Below are 18,703 nucleotides of genomic sequence, written 5' to 3'. Positions count from 1 at the left end.
CTTCCCCTTAGTTGGGCTTATTACTGAGGTCCATAACAGTCGGAAGGAAATCCAGCATTCTTTATGTGCTATGGGCTTAGCAAAGAGTTCATTACCCCCTGTTCCGGGCATAATATCTGTCAGCAAACCTTATATTCGTGTTCAGCAACCCAAAAACATAAATAAAAGTGGTGATTAGGACTGTACCTAAACTTTCCGCTAACTGCCACTTTTATTTCTAATATGCCTAGCCTAACTTGTATAACAATGTAGTGACACATGAACAGATGGAACTCCAGCCTTAACATATTTTTCCAGCACAGTTCTACTGCAGGGGTGATAATATTTCAGAAATTTGTATAAGTAAGTTATAGATGATAACGAGGGGTCATGTAAATTATTTATTGCTAATACACCGCGATTTTCCGTCTTGTTGATGTGCAAATGGCTTACATTGTATTTCTGAAATTTAAATATTGTGTCAAGACGATTATGTTTATTATTTCCAACGAGTTGTAATTTTTTTCCCTAGGACACTAGGCACGAGCCCGGGATTGTTTTTCAAATTACTTCAGGCTAGAACTAGGGGTTGCGGCATTATCACTTAGATGGAATCCATTTGCGATTTGGCAGGATTTGAACGCGGGTCTCAGGAACCGAAGTGCTGCGCTCTAACCACTAGAACAGCTCGCTCCCCACATTATTCCATACTAATATAGTAATACAATTAATAAATAATCCAACATTTGCTACTAAATAGTTTGAATAAGTAAGGCGAGAATTAAATCTCAGCTATTTGAATTATAAGCTACAAGCCAAAGAGTTGGGTGTTAAAAGTTTGTCTATATCCTGTTTAGGCAGTTCCAAGCAACCAATTTGCATTTCAATTTGTGTCATGGCCTCTTCCGGATGTCAAAAAGATATGTCAATAGCTTACTTGAGTTGTCTAAATACTTCAAACTATTGCAATAAATGTGACTTAAAGGAAAAATACTAAGATTAACTACTTGGCGGATATCGTGTACCAACGATAGGCTACGGTAGGCTATTGCTGAACGTTTCAAAATTAAATAAGAAAACTAGTGTCCTCGTTGCTCAAAATTTATCATTTACCAATTATATTTCAACTAAAAGTTGTACAGAGTAATAGTGATAATGACATTTTACATAAAGACACAGTACAAAACCTAGGTTCGGTCCAATGTTTTAAATAAAATACACCATCCGCAGCAAACCTGCAGACTAAACAAATTTGCATTGGCTTAATATGATTTTCACCCAAATATTTCCTCAAAACTGTAAGCTTTTTTCCCATTTAAATAACAATAATTTTAATAAGTACTTAGATTTACTGCTACAGGGAGGGTAATAAAGAGTGTTTTTTGAAGTGAAATGTGCATAGCTTAGTATGAAATGTGTACATTTTCCAAATTTCATCCAATAATATCGATGAACAAGTAATCTAAAAAGTTTTATTAGTCTCCTAGGAATATCATATAAATAATTTACGGTTTTTACCTATACGTTCCAAATACTTTATTCAGCTAATATATCACTTTTACACTTTTTGCTCTTGACACATCTCCACAAGGGCATCCTCGTAGTCTCCCCAGGATCTTTGCTCGAGTTTTTCTATAATACTTTTCTCGTGGTAGGACGCGTAAGTCTTCAGAATATCTCCTAAGTCCAGGCCACATCTTCCCCTCAATATTAGAACCAGCATTTTGATGTCCTATAACATTTTTGGAAAACTTTTATTCTTTTTAAATTACTGTAGATTTTTGGTAGCGTGTGTGGAGTGGATGGAGTGGACTGTATTTGATGCATAAGCGGAGTTTGATTCTTTATAACACAAATTACAAACACTGAGATACAATTGACAAATATTTTTAATGTAACAGTTCAACTTTCAGTGATTTCACAGAACTTTAAATTTTTTTTTCATAAAAAAGAGAGAGAGAGAGATCTTAATTCTTGATGTTTTGTTTTCAACTAGCAAAATTACTATTAGTTCATTGTTAAATCACATGTTGCTTTAAAACATTAAAACAAGTAAAAAATCAATGCCATCTATATTTATTTTTAGATCAAAGAAAGCATTAATATAACAATGTTATAATTATACTGAATATTACAGAACAATTACAATAACAATTACAAATACATTGTCAAATCTAAAACTAAATGTAAACCTAAATACAAAGTTGGAATATGTTGAGAAATATAATCAGATTTTAGAAGCCCATCGAAACGAAATGTTTATAAATTGCTGTGAGTTAGTTGGTAAAGACAACTTTTTCATAAGTGGTAGTTGTTTGCCCTCACCGTTAAGATAGAAAGTGTTTTCTGTGGTGTTACATAATAACAGAACTATGGGTTTAAATTGTTACTTTCCAAGTTCCCGTAAAAATGCCAACGGCCTAAAATCTCATAAACAGATGGGTTGTCCAACCCTCAGAAGCGTCAATTTAAGCTAAGAGGATATACAGAATGAAATGACCAATTATTGTTTCGTATTTACTAAAATGAAAATCATAGCTCTAATATTCGGTTTATAAAACAATAATCACAGCCCTTTAATTGCAAAGGAAAGAATTATATTTTTTCAACCGGCCTAGCTTTGCTATCGTTAATCTATACTTATAAAAGTCAAATACTACTCATTTACTGATCACTATATCTAAAAACCGAAAAGCCATATTTAGGTGTGCAATAAGAAGAGTTAAAATATTCCATTAGGGTTCTGCCCCAGTGGCTCTTAAAGTTCCCATGTTATCCTTATATTATAAGGAGAAAAGATTTGTTAACGTTTAAACACATGAATACTTTTGAATCTGCACTATTACTTAATGGGACAGCTGGTTATATTTTATCACTTAAAATTTAAATATTTACATTATTTTTGTGGCTTGAAATAGTATATTTCATACTTAGGGCCGAAAATGAGGTTTTGAAGCTCTCGATCGTTTTAAGTTCTCGACTTTGTCTCGAACGATCAAAGAGCTGCAAAACCATTTCGATCCGTGGTACGAACGCCATGTTTTACCACACTATACTCTATTACCACTATAATAATAATGCATACTAAGTCAACACAACTACAAATTTAAGGCTATGTGAAAAAATAATTTGAGGAATCAGCAGAAATTATAATAAATAATTACTAGGCCGCATCGACAATAAAACAATTATATTGCAATGCTATCGATGCTGATTGTGTATTTAATATGGATTAATGTTTTAAGAAAGTAATAGAACATCTGTTTTTCTATCCTAGAAATGTAAAAATCTGCTCGGTTCCCAAATTATGAAGACAGCTGGCATAGACAGCAATAAGTTAGCTTTCGGCCTCCAATAAACGTTTGTAAAACGGCTAAAAGTATCGTAGTGTGGTGAAAAGGTGATTTACTGCATAACTTAAAATATTAATCTTCACTAAGCCAAGCTCCTGCGATGCTCCCTGGTGTGGATTAACGTCCGCACTAGTGAGTACTACGACTATCCGCAGTACTATCCTGATAATTAGACCAATTCGTAAATTACAAGGAAAAAATGTGGTTCGGATTCCACTATAAACTGTAGGTCCCTTAGTTGCCATTAGCTGTATGGGCTATTAATTAACAGCTGTGTCTAAGGAATATGTCGGCCTTAGTCACTAACAAGACTACAAGATCGCGCCACTCATCCTACACTCCTCCTTCACTCATATTTGGGTTAAAATACGCACATAGTGGCGTCCCCATCTTAAATAATTGATAATTGAAATAATTGATAACAGATTTTTAATAGTTAATTTAATTAACAAATCAGAAAGTGTAGGCACTACTCAGGTTGATCGTTCAACTTTTTCATTAGAATTTTCGTGAACGAAGCCATGACGGGTTTGCTAGTAGCCTACTGTATGATTCGTTCAGTTACATAATTTGTTTAAGTTTATGATCCATACAGAGTTTTATGAGAATTATTTACCAGATATATGTTTGTTGAAACAGTAATAAAGTTAAAATATTGTTATGTTTGGGACTATTGTGATGGCTTTTTGTTTACAGGACAAAATAAAATACTCACCATGTTTTTGGGTAATATCTTAAAATCTATCATTGACTTTTGATACTAGCAGAAGTTAATGTTTTGCATCCTATTGTTATATCTAAAGCCTCTTGTGATCTCTGTGTTTCATGCGTCCTTATTTGTTGGAAAAAATGTATTCTAAATGTTTACTGAACTTGATCATGCCATATATTTTGTATACATTGCAGTTAATTTAGTGGTGTATAGCTATACCGTCAGCTACCTCAATTAAATCAACTGCAAAATTTTAAAACAAAAATAACTGTTTGCAGTTGACTTCTGTTTCTCAAATCATTGGAGAAGTGTTAATGTTATTTTTCCATAATCAATGGTAAGAGTAAAAGAGTGTTAAGGGCCTTGGATTTTGGAACGGGCAAAGTGAGCCAATTTTAACCTGCTCGTTGTATGTACTTAGTCGATAAAATAATTTCAATAATAAATATTGCGTAAAAATTAACAACAGTGATTATTTGTTTCATAAACTAAAGGTGGAAAATATTATAATTTATCTATTATCTCAGTGTAAAATATACTTAATGAACTGAATGAAAAGAGACCTTACCATAATCCAAGCATTTTTTGTATCTTTTTTATGTGACAGGTATAAAAACCAATGGCTTTTCAGACACCAGATTACCCTTAGTTTTAGGATTCGTTTGAATTTTTTTTAAAGTAAACACTCTTATTAGTAAGCGTATTTTTGAAACATGAAACCATACATCCTAAATATAACATTTTCACGAGTGTATCGGCACCACTCTTACACCATTCTAAGTAGCCTAGTGTTCACAGTCTGAGTTTACAAAAACAGACTGTTATAAAGTTAAACCGTGCCGTTGAATTTCGTCTCTTTTGCATCTTGATCCAGTTGCAAGGCACGGGTATAGTGGCTAGTACTTAATATAATGAAAAACACAATTACTATATGGTGTTTTACCTTGATTATAAAGGGTATCGGTGAATCAATAGCGTCTTGTATCATGTCTGCGAAATATTTTGTCTGGTCCTCGATGTTATTCAGTATTATTGTCAAGCCCTGTTTGACCATGGGATTTCCTGATTTCTGAGCCATATTATCATTAAAATTACCAAAGCCCATATCTTCATACTCCGATTTGACCTGGAAGTAGAATTTACTATGTCAGTATGCTTGAAATTGTTTTGGGTTTAAAGCTCATTCATTGTCATGAAGAGCTTGGCTTAGTGAAGATTAAATTAGAGTGTAATAAAATGATTAAGCTACACTTATAATTGTGCCATTTTACTCTCAGCATTTTCCCCCAGTTCTTTTCCATCAGCGCTTTACCCCAGTACTTTTTCCTCAGCGGTTTTCCCCCAGTACTTTTCCCTCAGCGCTTTCCCCTTAGTAGTTTTCCCTAAGCACGTTGTCCTGAGAGAATTTACCTGGGTGAAAAGTACTGGGGGAAGGAGCTTAGTGCCAGGGCCCAGTACTGAGTACTTTCCCCACCCTTTGGGGGTAAATTCCGTGCATATAACTTTAATAATAATTATATAACTATGTACTCCCCTTGGGCAGTAGAGTCAAATACACCTTCGGGAGTTCTGAGCACCCAGTACTTTTTCCTTCCACTCTGGTACAGGATGGCCGTGCTGAGCTGAGCCCCAAGTACTTTTTCCCCAAGTGCATGGGTGTGTTGAGCCCATACCGGCTGGATGGGCTTTGTGAGATCCCAGCTATCCTTGGAATCATTTCCCCCTTTCACTTCTCATTTCAGTGGACTGTGTATATTAGGGGTTTCTATTTTAGGCTAGGCAGTTGGAGCCAGAGGTCAGATGGTCGAGATCGACCGACTGCGCTAGGGGACCTATTGCGTTGGGAGACGTCACTACAGGGACATCCATGTCCATAGTAATACCGGGAACCAGTACAGTGTCGAGGTCTGATACCCTGTGAGTCTGCCCTCAGTGCTACAAGGCACAACCCTTACCTTGGAAGCTGAGTTACTGAAAATAGTTTTAATAGAAAGAGTGTTCAATAAACCAGACTCAGTCACTCAGTTGTCACTTAACTCAGGACAAAACCCTTGATGAGTAAGAAAAAAAGAGTGTGAAGGAACTTTTCTTCCTCAAAGGGAAAACTTCCTTACAAGATACTAGTAAATTAAAGTAAATAGATAAATGCAGTTGATTGCATACTTGTATAACAATTAGTGGAACATGAACAAATAGAACTCCATCTTTATAAGAATTTTCTAGCGCAGTTCTTCTGCAGGGGTGATAATATTTCAGAAATTTGTAGTAAGTTATAGATGATAACGATTATGGAGGTCGCGTAGATTATTTATTGATAATACACCGTGATTTTCTGTCTTGTTAATGTGCAAATGGCTTAGATTGTCTTTCTAAAATGTTAATATTGTGTCAAGAAGCTTATGTTTATTATTTCAAACGAGTTGCAATTGTTTTCATACGATACTTGGTACGAGCCCGGGATTGGTTTTCACATTACTTCATTCTAGACCTCGGGGTTGCGACATTATCACTTAAATAAAACCTATTGGTGATTGGTGGGATTTAAACCCGGGACCTCTTGGGCCGAATGCCTGCGCTCTAACCACTAGAAAAATGCATCCACTTTAAAAGTTAATATCATACTTATATATTATATCCTATATATAATACGAGTAAAGTTTGAATACTTGTTACTTCAATCTGGGAATCGGCTCTAACAAAAACGTTTATATTCACGGAATAACTAAGTTCTGTGTCAAAAATAAGTTCTAGACCAGTGGTATAGCCAGGAAAAATCTATTTTCGCCATAATATGAGTACAAACTTTTGAAAATTTAACATGGGCCTTATGGGAAAACATTCCGCCATTCTTGTCATTTTGTTTACATTTTAAGACATAACTCGACGTTCTGTACCCACGGGCACCTCAGCTTGCGCATGCGCAGAAAGCTCTTGAAGCACTTTCCGAGGCAACTGCTACATACTTCTGATGTGTATTATTTTAGCTTCTGACATACAATCTTGTCAACTTGAGAAAGAGAACGACTCGACTTTTCTCCAGTTCATTGAATCGTTTCATGTATAAGAATTTGTATTAAATTATAAAACTTTCCAGAGTAATGAGTTTCTAATCAATCAAACTATTCTTAGCCTATATTATCCTCAGCCTTATTACTGTTTACTTAATACTTTTGCCAATATAAACGAGCGATGTATCATAGTGTCAGTGTTAATAAAATAGTGCAATTATATCGAGGACAACCAAACTTGGATATACAACCATGTTTATACCTAAGTTGCCTTTTTGGTACTCACCAAAAAACCAACAAGGATCAACCCGGCAAACGTTTACCCCTTAGTCTAGCTAAACCTAGCATATGCGGCTTAGCTACCCAACTTTTTTAGGCATATATGTTGTGGCCTTCTCGAAGAGGAGGCTGTGCTCAAACTCTACGTTTAGTTATGTACAATTTGTAAGATATAGGCCTACTTAAATAGGTTATACGTTTTCAAACTGAGCTAAGTTTGGCAAATTGATATGGTATAACATATCACAAGAAATAGAAATTTCTCTGGAGGCTATCCATTTATAAGCATTATAGCCTAATTATCTGTACCCAAGAGTGTGATGATTTTGAAAAAAAGTGTAGGGTTTTTTTCTCCTAAACTGCTTAAAAAGGTTTAAAATGTTTGTGTTGCAGCGTGTCATATGTGTCGACAAATGTTGCAAAACGACAAATGTCAAAACTTAAATTTGATCTGGAAGCTATCTATCCTTAAGCATTATAGCCTATATTATCTGTAGGCATACACAAGAGTGTGATGACTTCAAGTGTCAAGGATTTTTCTCCTAAATTAGGCTAGGCTACCTACATTTTTGTGTGAATAGGCCTAAGTAATACAACTAAACCAAGCTAAACCAAAAAAGTAAATATCCAGGAAATAGTCCTCAATGGCAACCCCAATCAAGGGCTGCAAAAGGATATACAACCATAAACCAAGGTTAAAAGGTTAAGGTTCAAGGTTCAACCTCAAAAGGTCAAAAGGTTAAACCAAGGTTCAAGGTTAAAACTACTCATTATCCAATCCGAAAGTGTCTTTTGTATAAATAAAATAAATACTTAGGCCTAACTCTTGATTTGATGTCAATCAATATTTTCATTAATTATGCCATATGCACCTTAACAGTGTTGTTATTAGGACAATTTGTTCTATGAAAGAGTGTAACATAAGGTATTTTAAATTAAAGCTTAAATTATTATTTATTCTTTAAGGTTTATACTGTGACTAAATATATGGTCATTGTTTTACAAATTATCATTGGGTTTGATTTATCACATATTTTAACTGCGGTTCTCGCAGAAACATATTTTTTTACCAAATGCCTATTCATGGCTTTATCCAAGGAAGCCAAGCTTATGTACAATGATGCAAGGTGTGACAAATGCATTTGATAGGTTATGAATTGCAGCTAAGTTGGTTAAAGGTTGGATCACCATGATCAGCATGCCGAAGCGTGTCCCCTGTCGACAAATGTCGCAACCGACAAATGCCAATACCTAAACTTGCTTTAGCTTTAGAAGCTACACTTTAGCTTACTTTAGTGTAGGCCTACATTAGATGATGATTTATAGAATATCAAGAGACTAATTTTGTTCTTAAATAGCCAACACCTAAGTTAACCGACATTTGCTTGTAAATATTGTTTATTTATAGAAAAAGTTGAGTATACTAATACAAATTTGATTATAGTTTGTCTCTTTAATGAGATCTTCTTGCTAAACAAAAAAAAATTAATCGTTTTCAGTCGGAAAGAGTCCTGAGTGTCCGTAAAATTTTAACTTATTACATTTTTTAAATAAGGGGAAATTAAAGGTTTCGGTCTAAGTTCTTGCAGTGACTAATACTTCAAAGGAAGGAAGGTGAGAAGATGTTCTTACTGCTGATAGCCTTTTTCGAATTCAGGGTGAAAAATACTGGGTATTTTCTATAGTTTTGGCCGTTCAGGGGAACCAAACAAATTGTTAATAACCCTACTATCTCATCATTTCAGTAAAACTATAATATTATTATTTTAATAGAAGTTAAATTGATGTCAAGAAAAGATTTACCGCAAATTAATATTTTTGGGATAGATTTACATTGACCAAAGAATACTCTCAAAGTATAGTGTAGTGATAAAGTTCCCCGAGAAAAGCTCGGTCACCAGGTACTTACATATTATAATAGCAAGGGAGTGCCCAAATATTGTACTATCCAGAAATAATTCATGAATGGAAAAATAATGAAACTGAATCACTGATTCCATGTTATTTACAGGTTTGACTGGTTTAGGATGTGCAAATAGCAAGTGTTACAAGAGAGTAATTTTTCTCTCACAACGCTCTTTTTCCTCTTTCCAAATGTTTAACGTCTAGAAGGTTTTATTATTTGTTCCACATTCTTTAAGCAGTTTACTTCGGCATTTTAGGTTCAAATGTGCTACATTTTCTTGATAGCCTTTGGAACATTACAGTCAAGCCAACAAGGATGATAATAACTTTTGTTGTTGACTATAGAGTCAAAATTACTGCATGATAATTTTTGAAGAATATAAAATCTGTTAAACAATACCTGTCTAATGTGAGCATAAGATCTCTTCGTAAAAACTTTAATAAAGGCATGTCCGTCTGCAATCATCCTATGTTCGGATTCACTTCTCTGTAGTAGCTCAGCGTCTTTCTTTGCTTGTTCCCTATCTACCGGACCTTCAGGGTCTCGGTCCGCTCTGATAAGTTCAATAATGAACTTTTTGTAATCAAACTTTGCTGCGTTTTGGGCAGCATTGAAAATGTCAGTATGATGTCTCTTATTATACGCTGATCCGATTTCTAGAATGGCACAAGGTGGCAATGAGGTAAGAATCATCAGAATAGCACTTGACTTCTTATTTTTAAACGCTTCTTTCAGCTCGTCTGCGTAGAATTCTGGACGTCTCTTGAGTAAAGCTTGAAAAAGATCCTGAAAACACAATTTATCAAAAGTTATAACAAGAATGGATGCATTACTATAAAGATACTACTTAAAATATAATTAAAATAATAATATGATTTTCGAATCAAATCTTCGTTATTTTAAAATGGTTTATAATACCTGCATTATAAAGTTATCATCCTTAAATCATTTGTTAGTAATCCAAAGGATTATTATGCAGGTATTGTAAACCATTTTAAGTACATACATACAGTAATCAGGAGGCTTAACAAAACTTTGGAAAATTGTTATCTCTAAAATGCGAAACATAGAACATGTTTGTATTCTCATAGTTTTGTGAACTACATTGCTTTAATTCTGAGACCTGAGTAATGATATGATACTATGGAATAATTAATCAAGAGCTAACTAATTTCTTTCTTGACGAGATCAAAAATGAATTACAACTTTGCTTTTCTTGTAATTAGTTTACATATTATGAGAAATTGGATGGCAGTCAAGAGTAGTTGGTTCAATTCGTTGTCCATTCCAAGTAATTTTTTAAAGGCACCAATTTAACACGAAATTTCTTTCAACAATACATGTCTAATATGAGCAAAAAATCTCTCATGCAAATGGAGCATACAGATTACTATTTAGATTTCAGATCATCTCGAAAAAAGTGGTTCGGATGGCAATATTTCTAAATTATTTCGAGACATTCAACCATGACAGAAACCACCAAAATTTCATAGCAAAACACTTAAAATATGTTAAAAGTATTTTGTGAAGCTCTTTCAGAGTAATGTATCCACTTTGTTCAATATTAGTATAATAAATATAATAAACACAAAAATGAACCCCATTTTCCTCAGTAATATTGTAATTTTATATTTCAAAGATTCAATGACTTTTACCTTGATTTTCCATTCAGTATCATCATCAATGTCCTTGTCCATTACACGGCCAAGTTTTTGGTATGCTTTTCTTATCTCCTCCAACTGGTCCTCTGATCTATGGATCAGGATGTCTATCAACTCTGATTCCGTAGTTCCCAGTCCCTCCACGGCGTTTCTGATACGTTCAGCGTCTTTCGTTGGGTTGAAGGTCTTTGCTGCTCTGCATGCTCCAGGATTACAACTTTGCCTCATGCACCAGTTGCAGCCAGCTATGCGAAGAAACGGTTTTATTTTATATCGGAAGTGTTTTAGAGAAATATAGATTTTTTAGAGGTTGGAGAAGGAGGGATGAACTTAGGGAGGCTGAAATTGAGCGAGCGAGAACGTGAGTGAGGGTCTGAACGGGGGGGGGGGGGGGAATTTGTTTAAGCACAGGGTGGCCAGCCTAAAACCGCTTGTACTCTTCGAACATCTGACTATCGTAATTTATCATAACTAGATCGAGTTTTCTTACGACCACAGGGTCTACTATCTGGAGTAACATCAGAGGTATAATAGCGGCCTATATACCTGAAGGTTCAATCTTGAGAAGATATTGTTCTTGAACCAGTTTTTCCTTTCACCGGTTTCTATTTGAACATGCTCTTTAGCAATGACTCGAAGTTAGTAAATTAATTTATGGTTGAGACCCTTTCTAAGAAGCAACTTTAAAAAAACATTGTTAACATTAGTATTGGTACAAAAACAATTTTGTACTTCATGTATTGTTTTAGCTCGCCATTTTGGGTATATCGACCAATAGCACCCATTACTATAGATTACTAACCATCATAACAAATATAGTTTATAGTTCTCCTAACCATTATTGAGGAAGTAATAACTATCGTACAGAGGTAACCAATTGAGAGAAAACGTGTTTATACAGAGGCTTATCCACACACAAAGGGACTCACGTACTTCATCAAATCATGAGAGAAGAATTACTTATGTGTCTGTCTACTTACTGGTCTGAGAGGTGTGAGGGTTTTGTGGTTCACTATTATGTGGATTGTTACCCGTTGCTCCTGTTTCTACTGCTGTAGATGCCTTATAGTAGTTATCCATATGTACCATTTGCATGAGAACACTTTGGGTGCTTTGACTGTCGCTTTGGCTCTTGCTTTCAGTCCAACTTTCATCTTTTTCATCGCTTTCACCGAATATTTGAACTATCCTGACATTTGATTTTTTTAGTACTCCCTGTAAATTGAAATTTTATTAATATCAAATAGCACACTCAGTCTGGTATTGCAAAATAAATAAACGTTAATAAAAAAAGGACTGTAAAAAAATTAAGCGTTTTTTGTAATGCAGGTGTATACAATCTACAGCTATTGAACTATAAGTAATGTTTACCCTCTCAAATATCAAAAAAGGTTATGGGGTTTTTCGCCAACGTGATCAATAGAAGAAAACGGTTAATCAACTCAATGATTGAATACTTCATATAAAAAATCTTATAAATTGTAATTCTTTAATTTAATTGGTCCTAAACATATTTTTGTAAATTAAGATAATTCAATCAATCAATCAATCAATCAATCAATCAAAATATCATTTATTCATTTCAGTACAATTGTACAGAGTCAGATCTAAAAAAAAACAATAAAATGTTTTACATGGAACAAATAAAACAGAGTATTTATTTTATTTGTTCTCCCAAAACTCTTCAAGAGAATAAGGGGCAAGTTCAAGCAAATACTGTTTCAGTCAATTTTTAAACTATTTTGTATCATTTTCAGCCAGAAGTGTTTCTGGTAGATGGGACATAAATTTATTTCCTGTGAATTTCGTTTTCTTTTTATAAAATTCTAGATTGTGTCTATCAATTTGGGTTTGAGAACGAGTGTTATAATTATGAATAATTGTGTTTAATACCTCAGTTTTTGTTATATTTTTTGCATAAATAATAGTTTCCAATATATATAGTCCAAAATAAGTATTCCAAGATCGGTAAAAATATGTTTTACCGAAACATTCCTTTTCTAATTAAACATTGCCCTAATTGCCCTTTTCTGGTACGATAAAATCTTTTTTAAGTTTTTTTGATGTAGTTGCTCCATATGCTGATTCCAATAGCACTGATTCATTACAATAATTACCAGCATAATTATGTTAGATACATGATATTATAAAAACACATATACGAAATCCTTTTACATTTTAGTAATTTTTTATTGCTAAGAATTTTTTTATATAAAGAAATTTACTCGTTAAGAGTTTTGGACTCAAATCTTTTCACAAAAAGATTAGATTCTTTTGGAAATGTTCAGTCAATTGCATAAGAAGTTTCTTAGCATTTGATGTTTTTCAGCAAAGTCGTTACTAACATTTAATCAATTTATAATTCAGAAGACCTTAACGAACTTTCAACATTATTATCATAAAAAAATTTTCTGAAAATAAAATACAATTACACGTTAGTTAATTACATTTTCTGATATGCGATCCTTGCAGTTGAGACATCCATCGTAGCCATCTTCACATTTCAACAACACGCCCTGGAAACAAAACAACCATCATTTTAATTTAAAAATTGTTCTTCTCATATTATAATATCGGGTCAACATGTTATGTAATATGACCAATAAATACTAATACCCCTGCTGCAGCAAACCTGCAGACTAAGCGAATTTCAACTTGTCTGATTACATTTTTACTAAAATATTTCCATAAATAAGATTTATTTATTCCCAATTTAAATAACACTAGTTAACCGCCCGTGCTCTGCCACGGGAATATTGTCAGCAATAAAAGACATAATAATTAACAAATATCTGTTTATCTTTATATTTTATATAGTGACTGCTTAATTTTTGTTTACATGAAGTGGAACGGATAGTTGGGCCTCTATAAACTACTAGGTGGCGTTCGCAGAGGCATCCACAAAATTGAGCGGAGTCATCAATGGTTCATATTATATGGTTTTTGTCATACTGCAGTAAAAACAGTCGTTTTTAATGCATGCGTTGTGGGTCTAAAGTAGCATTTTTACTCTTTAGGGAGTAAAAATTGTTTTTTGCCTCTGTGGAGTAAAAATCAGCTGTTGTCAACTCAGCTGTAAATTTCTATTGTAAACTATTGCATGTATCGAAATATGTATCGATTCGTGCTTCGTAATCATTTTAACCTACAGTCTCTTCCCATAGCATTTTAGGATTGCAGATCCCTTGATCTAATCGTCATAAACAGTTCCCACACTCCGGACTGCTCGCATTTACTACTTCCTTCACCACTTCCTACGTCACGGACCTGATTCCCTCCCTTCCCATAGTGTTTTAGGATTGAAGATACTTTAATCTAATCGTCATAAAAATTTCATTCCCCACACTCCGCACTGCTAGCCTTTACTACTTCTTTCATTATTTTCTATGTCGTGGGGATGCTTCCATCCTTTCTCATAGCATTTCAGCATTACAGATACATTAATCTAACTGCTACAAACGGTTTCTAGTTCCCACACTCCACACTGCTCACCTTACTACTTCCTTCACACATTTTTACGTCGCGGACCTGTTTCCCTCTCTTCCCATAGAATTTTAAGACTGTATATACCTTAATCTAATCGTCATAAACAGTTCCCACACTCCGGACAGCTCGCCTTGACTACTTTCTTCACCACTTCCTACGTCTCGGACCTGTTTCACTCTCTTCCCATGGCATTTTAGGATTGCAGATCCCATAATCTAATCGTTATAAAAATTTCCCACGCTCCGGACTGCTTGCATTTACTACTTCCTTCACCACTTCCTACGTCACGGACCTGTTTCCCTCCCTTCCCATAGCATCATAGGATTGCAAATACCTTAATTTAATGTTCATAAACAGATCCCATACCCCGAACAGCTCGCCTTTACTACTTCCTTCACCACTTCCTACGTCGCGGACCTGTTTCCTTCCGTTCCAATAGCACTTTAGGATTGCAGATACCTTAATCTCATCGTCATAAAAAGTTTCCACACTCCAGACTGCTCGCCTTTACTACTTTCTTCACCACTTCCTACGTCACGGACCTCAAGCTAGTGCCGTCATTTGATTATATTTACGATCCATCCCGTTTCTGTTCTAATATCTGTGAAATAATTCTATCAGCTATTTCTTTATTTAATGCATTCAAAAGTCAGCAGCTGAAAGCCATAGAATTTTAGGAATGCAGATACCTTAATCTAATCGTCGTAAACAGTTTCCACACTCCAGACTGCTCACCTTTACTACTTCCTTCACCACTTTCATACGTCACGGACCTCAAGCTAGTGCCGTCATTTGATTATATTTATGATCCATACCGTTTCTGTTCTAGTATCTGTGGAATAATGCTATCAGCTTTTTCTTTACATACTGCATTCAAAAGTCAACAGCTGATCATATGACTTTGTTTACGTGTCAAATACTGCTTCCATAAGGATTACATTGAAACTTTGAGACCCAGTGGGGCGGATTCCTGAGAGACTTTTTTAACGCCATATAGATGTTGGCACTCACCGATATGGACTTTATCACCATGCAAAATTTCTAAACGATTGATTCAGCCGTCTAGGAGGAGTTTGCGTATTACGAAATGCATAAGAGTCGACGTATAAGAGCTTCGCTTGCTTCGCTCAATTAATGCTAATCGAACCGATATATTAGTTTAAACAAAATGAATGTTTTAAATTAATTCGAGCTATATTTGAAAAATAAATAGTGTATGAACTGCGCAAAGCTGATAACCTAATAAGCTACTTATGCTATGGAGATAATTGTTCATGTACATTCCTACATTCGTGGTTTTCTTGTTCATTACATTCGTTGTGTGGAATAAAGATAGTCACTTAAATCTTGCATCATCAGTTTGTTGGTCGCGTTTCACGGATCTTTGACCCATTCTGTGAGTAACAGCTGCATTTACAGGCTATAATATAAAGTTGGGCATACTTTGGTTCAATTAGAGTGTATTAACGGTCCAATCCGATGGTAAAAGGAGTCCCAGATCTTAAAATTATATACACTACCAGAATGATGATTCATCTAAGTGAGACTTATAAACTCGCCATTGATCTTATATTATTAAAATAGTTTTTTGAACATTCTTTTGTTTCTTTTGATACTTAATACTTTATATATAGTCTATGTAGCCCCGTTGATAAGATTTTCTATAAACTCAGAATGTTGATAAATAGCTAATTTTACCTTCCCCTTGTAACAACATAAAGAGAATATACTTGTGTCCCTGTTAGTCTGTTCTGACTCTAATTCATAGTATGTTCATAGTAATGTTTTTACTGATTGAATAATGTTCCGAGTGATCATTAATATGGAAATATGTGACCAACTCCATCAACTAGTGGCTCGTATTAAAAAAAGAAACAACCTATAAATCTTAATTATTTCATTACATTAATCCTAAACACATTTTTTAAAATTACGATTATTACAATGTCTACTAACTTATAAGGGACACGCCTCATTTCAATAATCATTTACATAATAAACCTATTACAGTTTACTTCATCACTAATTTTCAATAAATTTTCCGAATTTTCAGAACACCTTAACTAGATTTTACTATTATCGTCCTCAAACATTTTCCTCTTCTTATGTTTGGTAGTGATTTTTATAAGAATGCTGTCTATATACACAAGATACTAGATTTTGATTAGTTTTTACTGATCTTGATAGTGAAATGTATATGTTCTGAAGCCGTTACTCGCACGCTTTCCTATATAAGTTAAAATATTACTTGGCTTCGATCCATGAGATCCCAAATTCAAATCCGCCAATCACAAATTGATTGTATCTAAGTAATAATACCGCAACCCATAGGCCTAGCCTGAAGAAATGTGAAAAACTATCATGGGCTACAGCCTAGCGTTCAGGGATAAACTAATGAATATTAAAATAAAATTACACGTTAGTTAATTACATCATGTGCTATCCGATCCTTGCAGTGGTGACATCCATCGTAGCCATCTTCACATTGCAACAACTCGCCCTGGAAACAAAACAACCATCATTTCAATTTGAAAATGTTTTTTCTCATTGTCACAGAAACAAATGTTAAGGAACAAAACTAATCTAATTAACAGGTCAACCAGTTATTTAATCTGACCAACAAATACTAAAATGAGAAAGTATCACACAGTGGGGTACTACTAACGACCACACCGATGAATCGAAATCCAAATAACATTTTAATTAGGTTAAATAACAAAATCTTCCTAATTTAACATAACCTAAAACATAGCTCACCATTAGGTTAGGTTAAGTTATAAATTATGTGTGGTCGATATAATACCTAAGTACCCTTAGTAGGAATATAAAGCAAAGACGCTGTTTGAATCACTACACTGTCACATGCATTGGACCCTACGTGAGCTTTTCACCATGGCATATGGCTGAAGAGGACACAGTCCTAAAACAGAGACTTTGTCCTGGACTGGAACATCACGGCGAACGAACCATGTCCTCTTCTCATTCAAAGTCGCGGAGGGACAAAGGTGGCCACGCCGCAGACCCATGCCACATAAACAGCTGTTGCAATCATTCGTCCTGGAGCGTCTGTGCAATGCTTCAGTTTACGCGTTCGTTATTACTGTACTAGTTACTACCGTGACAATAGACAGGCCGGTGCGACGTTACCACACAATAACGCCACGCCACGTATTAGAGTGCCCAACGGATACACAAGCTACCTTTGGATAGGCCTACTAAAGTTGACATGTAACTAAATGAATATGTCAATGCTGAATGCTAATGGTTAAAGGAAGAATCGGTTCTAGAGTTTTGGGCGTTAGTCTAGTTCTAAATGGGCATGCCCTTTCGGTCCTTAATTACAAATTTGAACTTTGCAAAGGTGTTTTATTGTATTCACAATAGCTTAAATAAATTTTGTCATAAAAAATAGTCATGCTAATGACTTTCGGGGATCATACTTCCCGATTTTCAAACAAAACATTTTCTTGGTTGTTTTAAGCCAAAGCCTGAATCTTAGATAAAACATACTCCTCAAGCCTGAATCTACTTGTCCCTTACAAGCTATTAGAGGTAATTAGACTATTTTATTTACCAGTTACACTGCATTTGGTTTTTATTTTGGTTGTTTATTGTTAGAAAATTTATAAAGAAAGATTATACGAACTAATAGTTTAAACTTTTTTAAATATTATTGGGATGTATATTAAAACATAGTCTTTACGAAAATGCTTAACTTACTTGAATGTGTAGAAGAAATATGAGGAAGATTAATGCTCTCATTATCTTGTGGGTCTTTTTATTCTTTCAGTAAACCGATTTCTGGTAAAATAATGCACCATATGATTCCAGCCAAACCACGACAGTGATAGTAATGTGAGACCTACCCAAGATAATTAGCATAAATGATGCTGCAACTGTTCAAATAACGTAATGGTTTTGTATTGCCCTAGTTGTACAAGACTAAGGTTCTCTGTTGTATAAACCTGGTATGAGCAATAGCTCTACAAAAACAAAAAGCAATAAAAACACTAAGAAATCTTAAAACCAACGAAATTAATAATATAATCATATGTAAAAATAATTTAAATAGAAAATATGTTAAATAAATCGTAATAAATCTTGGTATTATTTTTTTCATTATCCTATATTCAATGTTTTCCTTCTTTCCATAGTCCTTCTATTTTGTCGTACATCGGTTGGTTTAATTTTGGAATCATTGTATTAAGTATGTTCATGGGGTCATTTTTATTATGTAGGTAAATATTTAGCTCTTCTTTTACATTAAGTTTCTCACGTTCTTTTTCATATTCTAAAATTGTTTTATTTTCAGTCATGTT

At 34.3% G+C, this 18,703-nt stretch overlaps 1 protein-coding gene across 2 annotated transcripts; it reads right to left on the bottom strand.

The window, feature by feature from the left end:
- Positions 1-1,498: 1,498 nt before the first annotated feature.
- Positions 1,499-18,247, bottom strand: LOC128989974 (annexin A5-like). 2 transcript variants are annotated; one of them, XM_054412154.1, is made up of 8 exons: positions 18,105-18,247; positions 16,816-16,884; positions 13,346-13,414; positions 11,879-12,113; positions 10,893-11,143; positions 9,637-10,023; positions 4,988-5,170; positions 1,499-1,711 (listed from the first exon to the last, which is right to left on the bottom strand). In XM_054412154.1, the coding sequence occupies exons 1-8, from the start codon at positions 18,144-18,146 to the stop codon at positions 1,538-1,540; spliced, it is 1,410 nt and encodes a 469-aa protein (XP_054268129.1). In that variant the 5' UTR covers positions 18,147-18,247; the 3' UTR covers positions 1,499-1,537. The 2 variants fall into 2 exon arrangements, with proteins under 2 accessions (XP_054268129.1, XP_054268130.1); XM_054412155.1 differs by lacking the exon at positions 16,816-16,884.
- Positions 18,248-18,703: the final 456 nt, after the last annotated feature.

The sequence above is a fragment of the Macrosteles quadrilineatus genome, unplaced genomic scaffold (assembly GCF_028750875.1).
Source record: "Macrosteles quadrilineatus isolate MER2022 unplaced genomic scaffold, UCM_ALF_1.0 Scaffold_3__2_contigs__length_128488019, whole genome shotgun sequence".
NCBI lineage: Eukaryota > Metazoa > Arthropoda > Insecta > Hemiptera > Cicadellidae > Macrosteles > Macrosteles quadrilineatus.
The sequence above is the reverse complement of the archived record's forward strand: the minus strand, read 5'-3'. Positions and strand labels throughout refer to the sequence as shown.

Bases quoted from the DNA above. Each gene is read 5' to 3' on its own strand.
- LOC128989974 (XM_054412154.1), bottom strand. From the start codon at position 18,146: ATGAGAGCATTAATCTTCCTCATATTTCTTCTACACATTCAA. The intron at 11,144-11,878 runs GTAAGTAGACAG...TTCTTCGCATAG, and splicing joins CCCTCACACCTCTCAGACCA to CTGGCTGCAACTGGTGCATG. The intron at 5,171-9,636 runs GTATTGTTTAAC...TTCTACTTCCAG, and splicing joins CTTATGCTCACATTAGACAG to GTCAAATCGGAGTATGAAGA.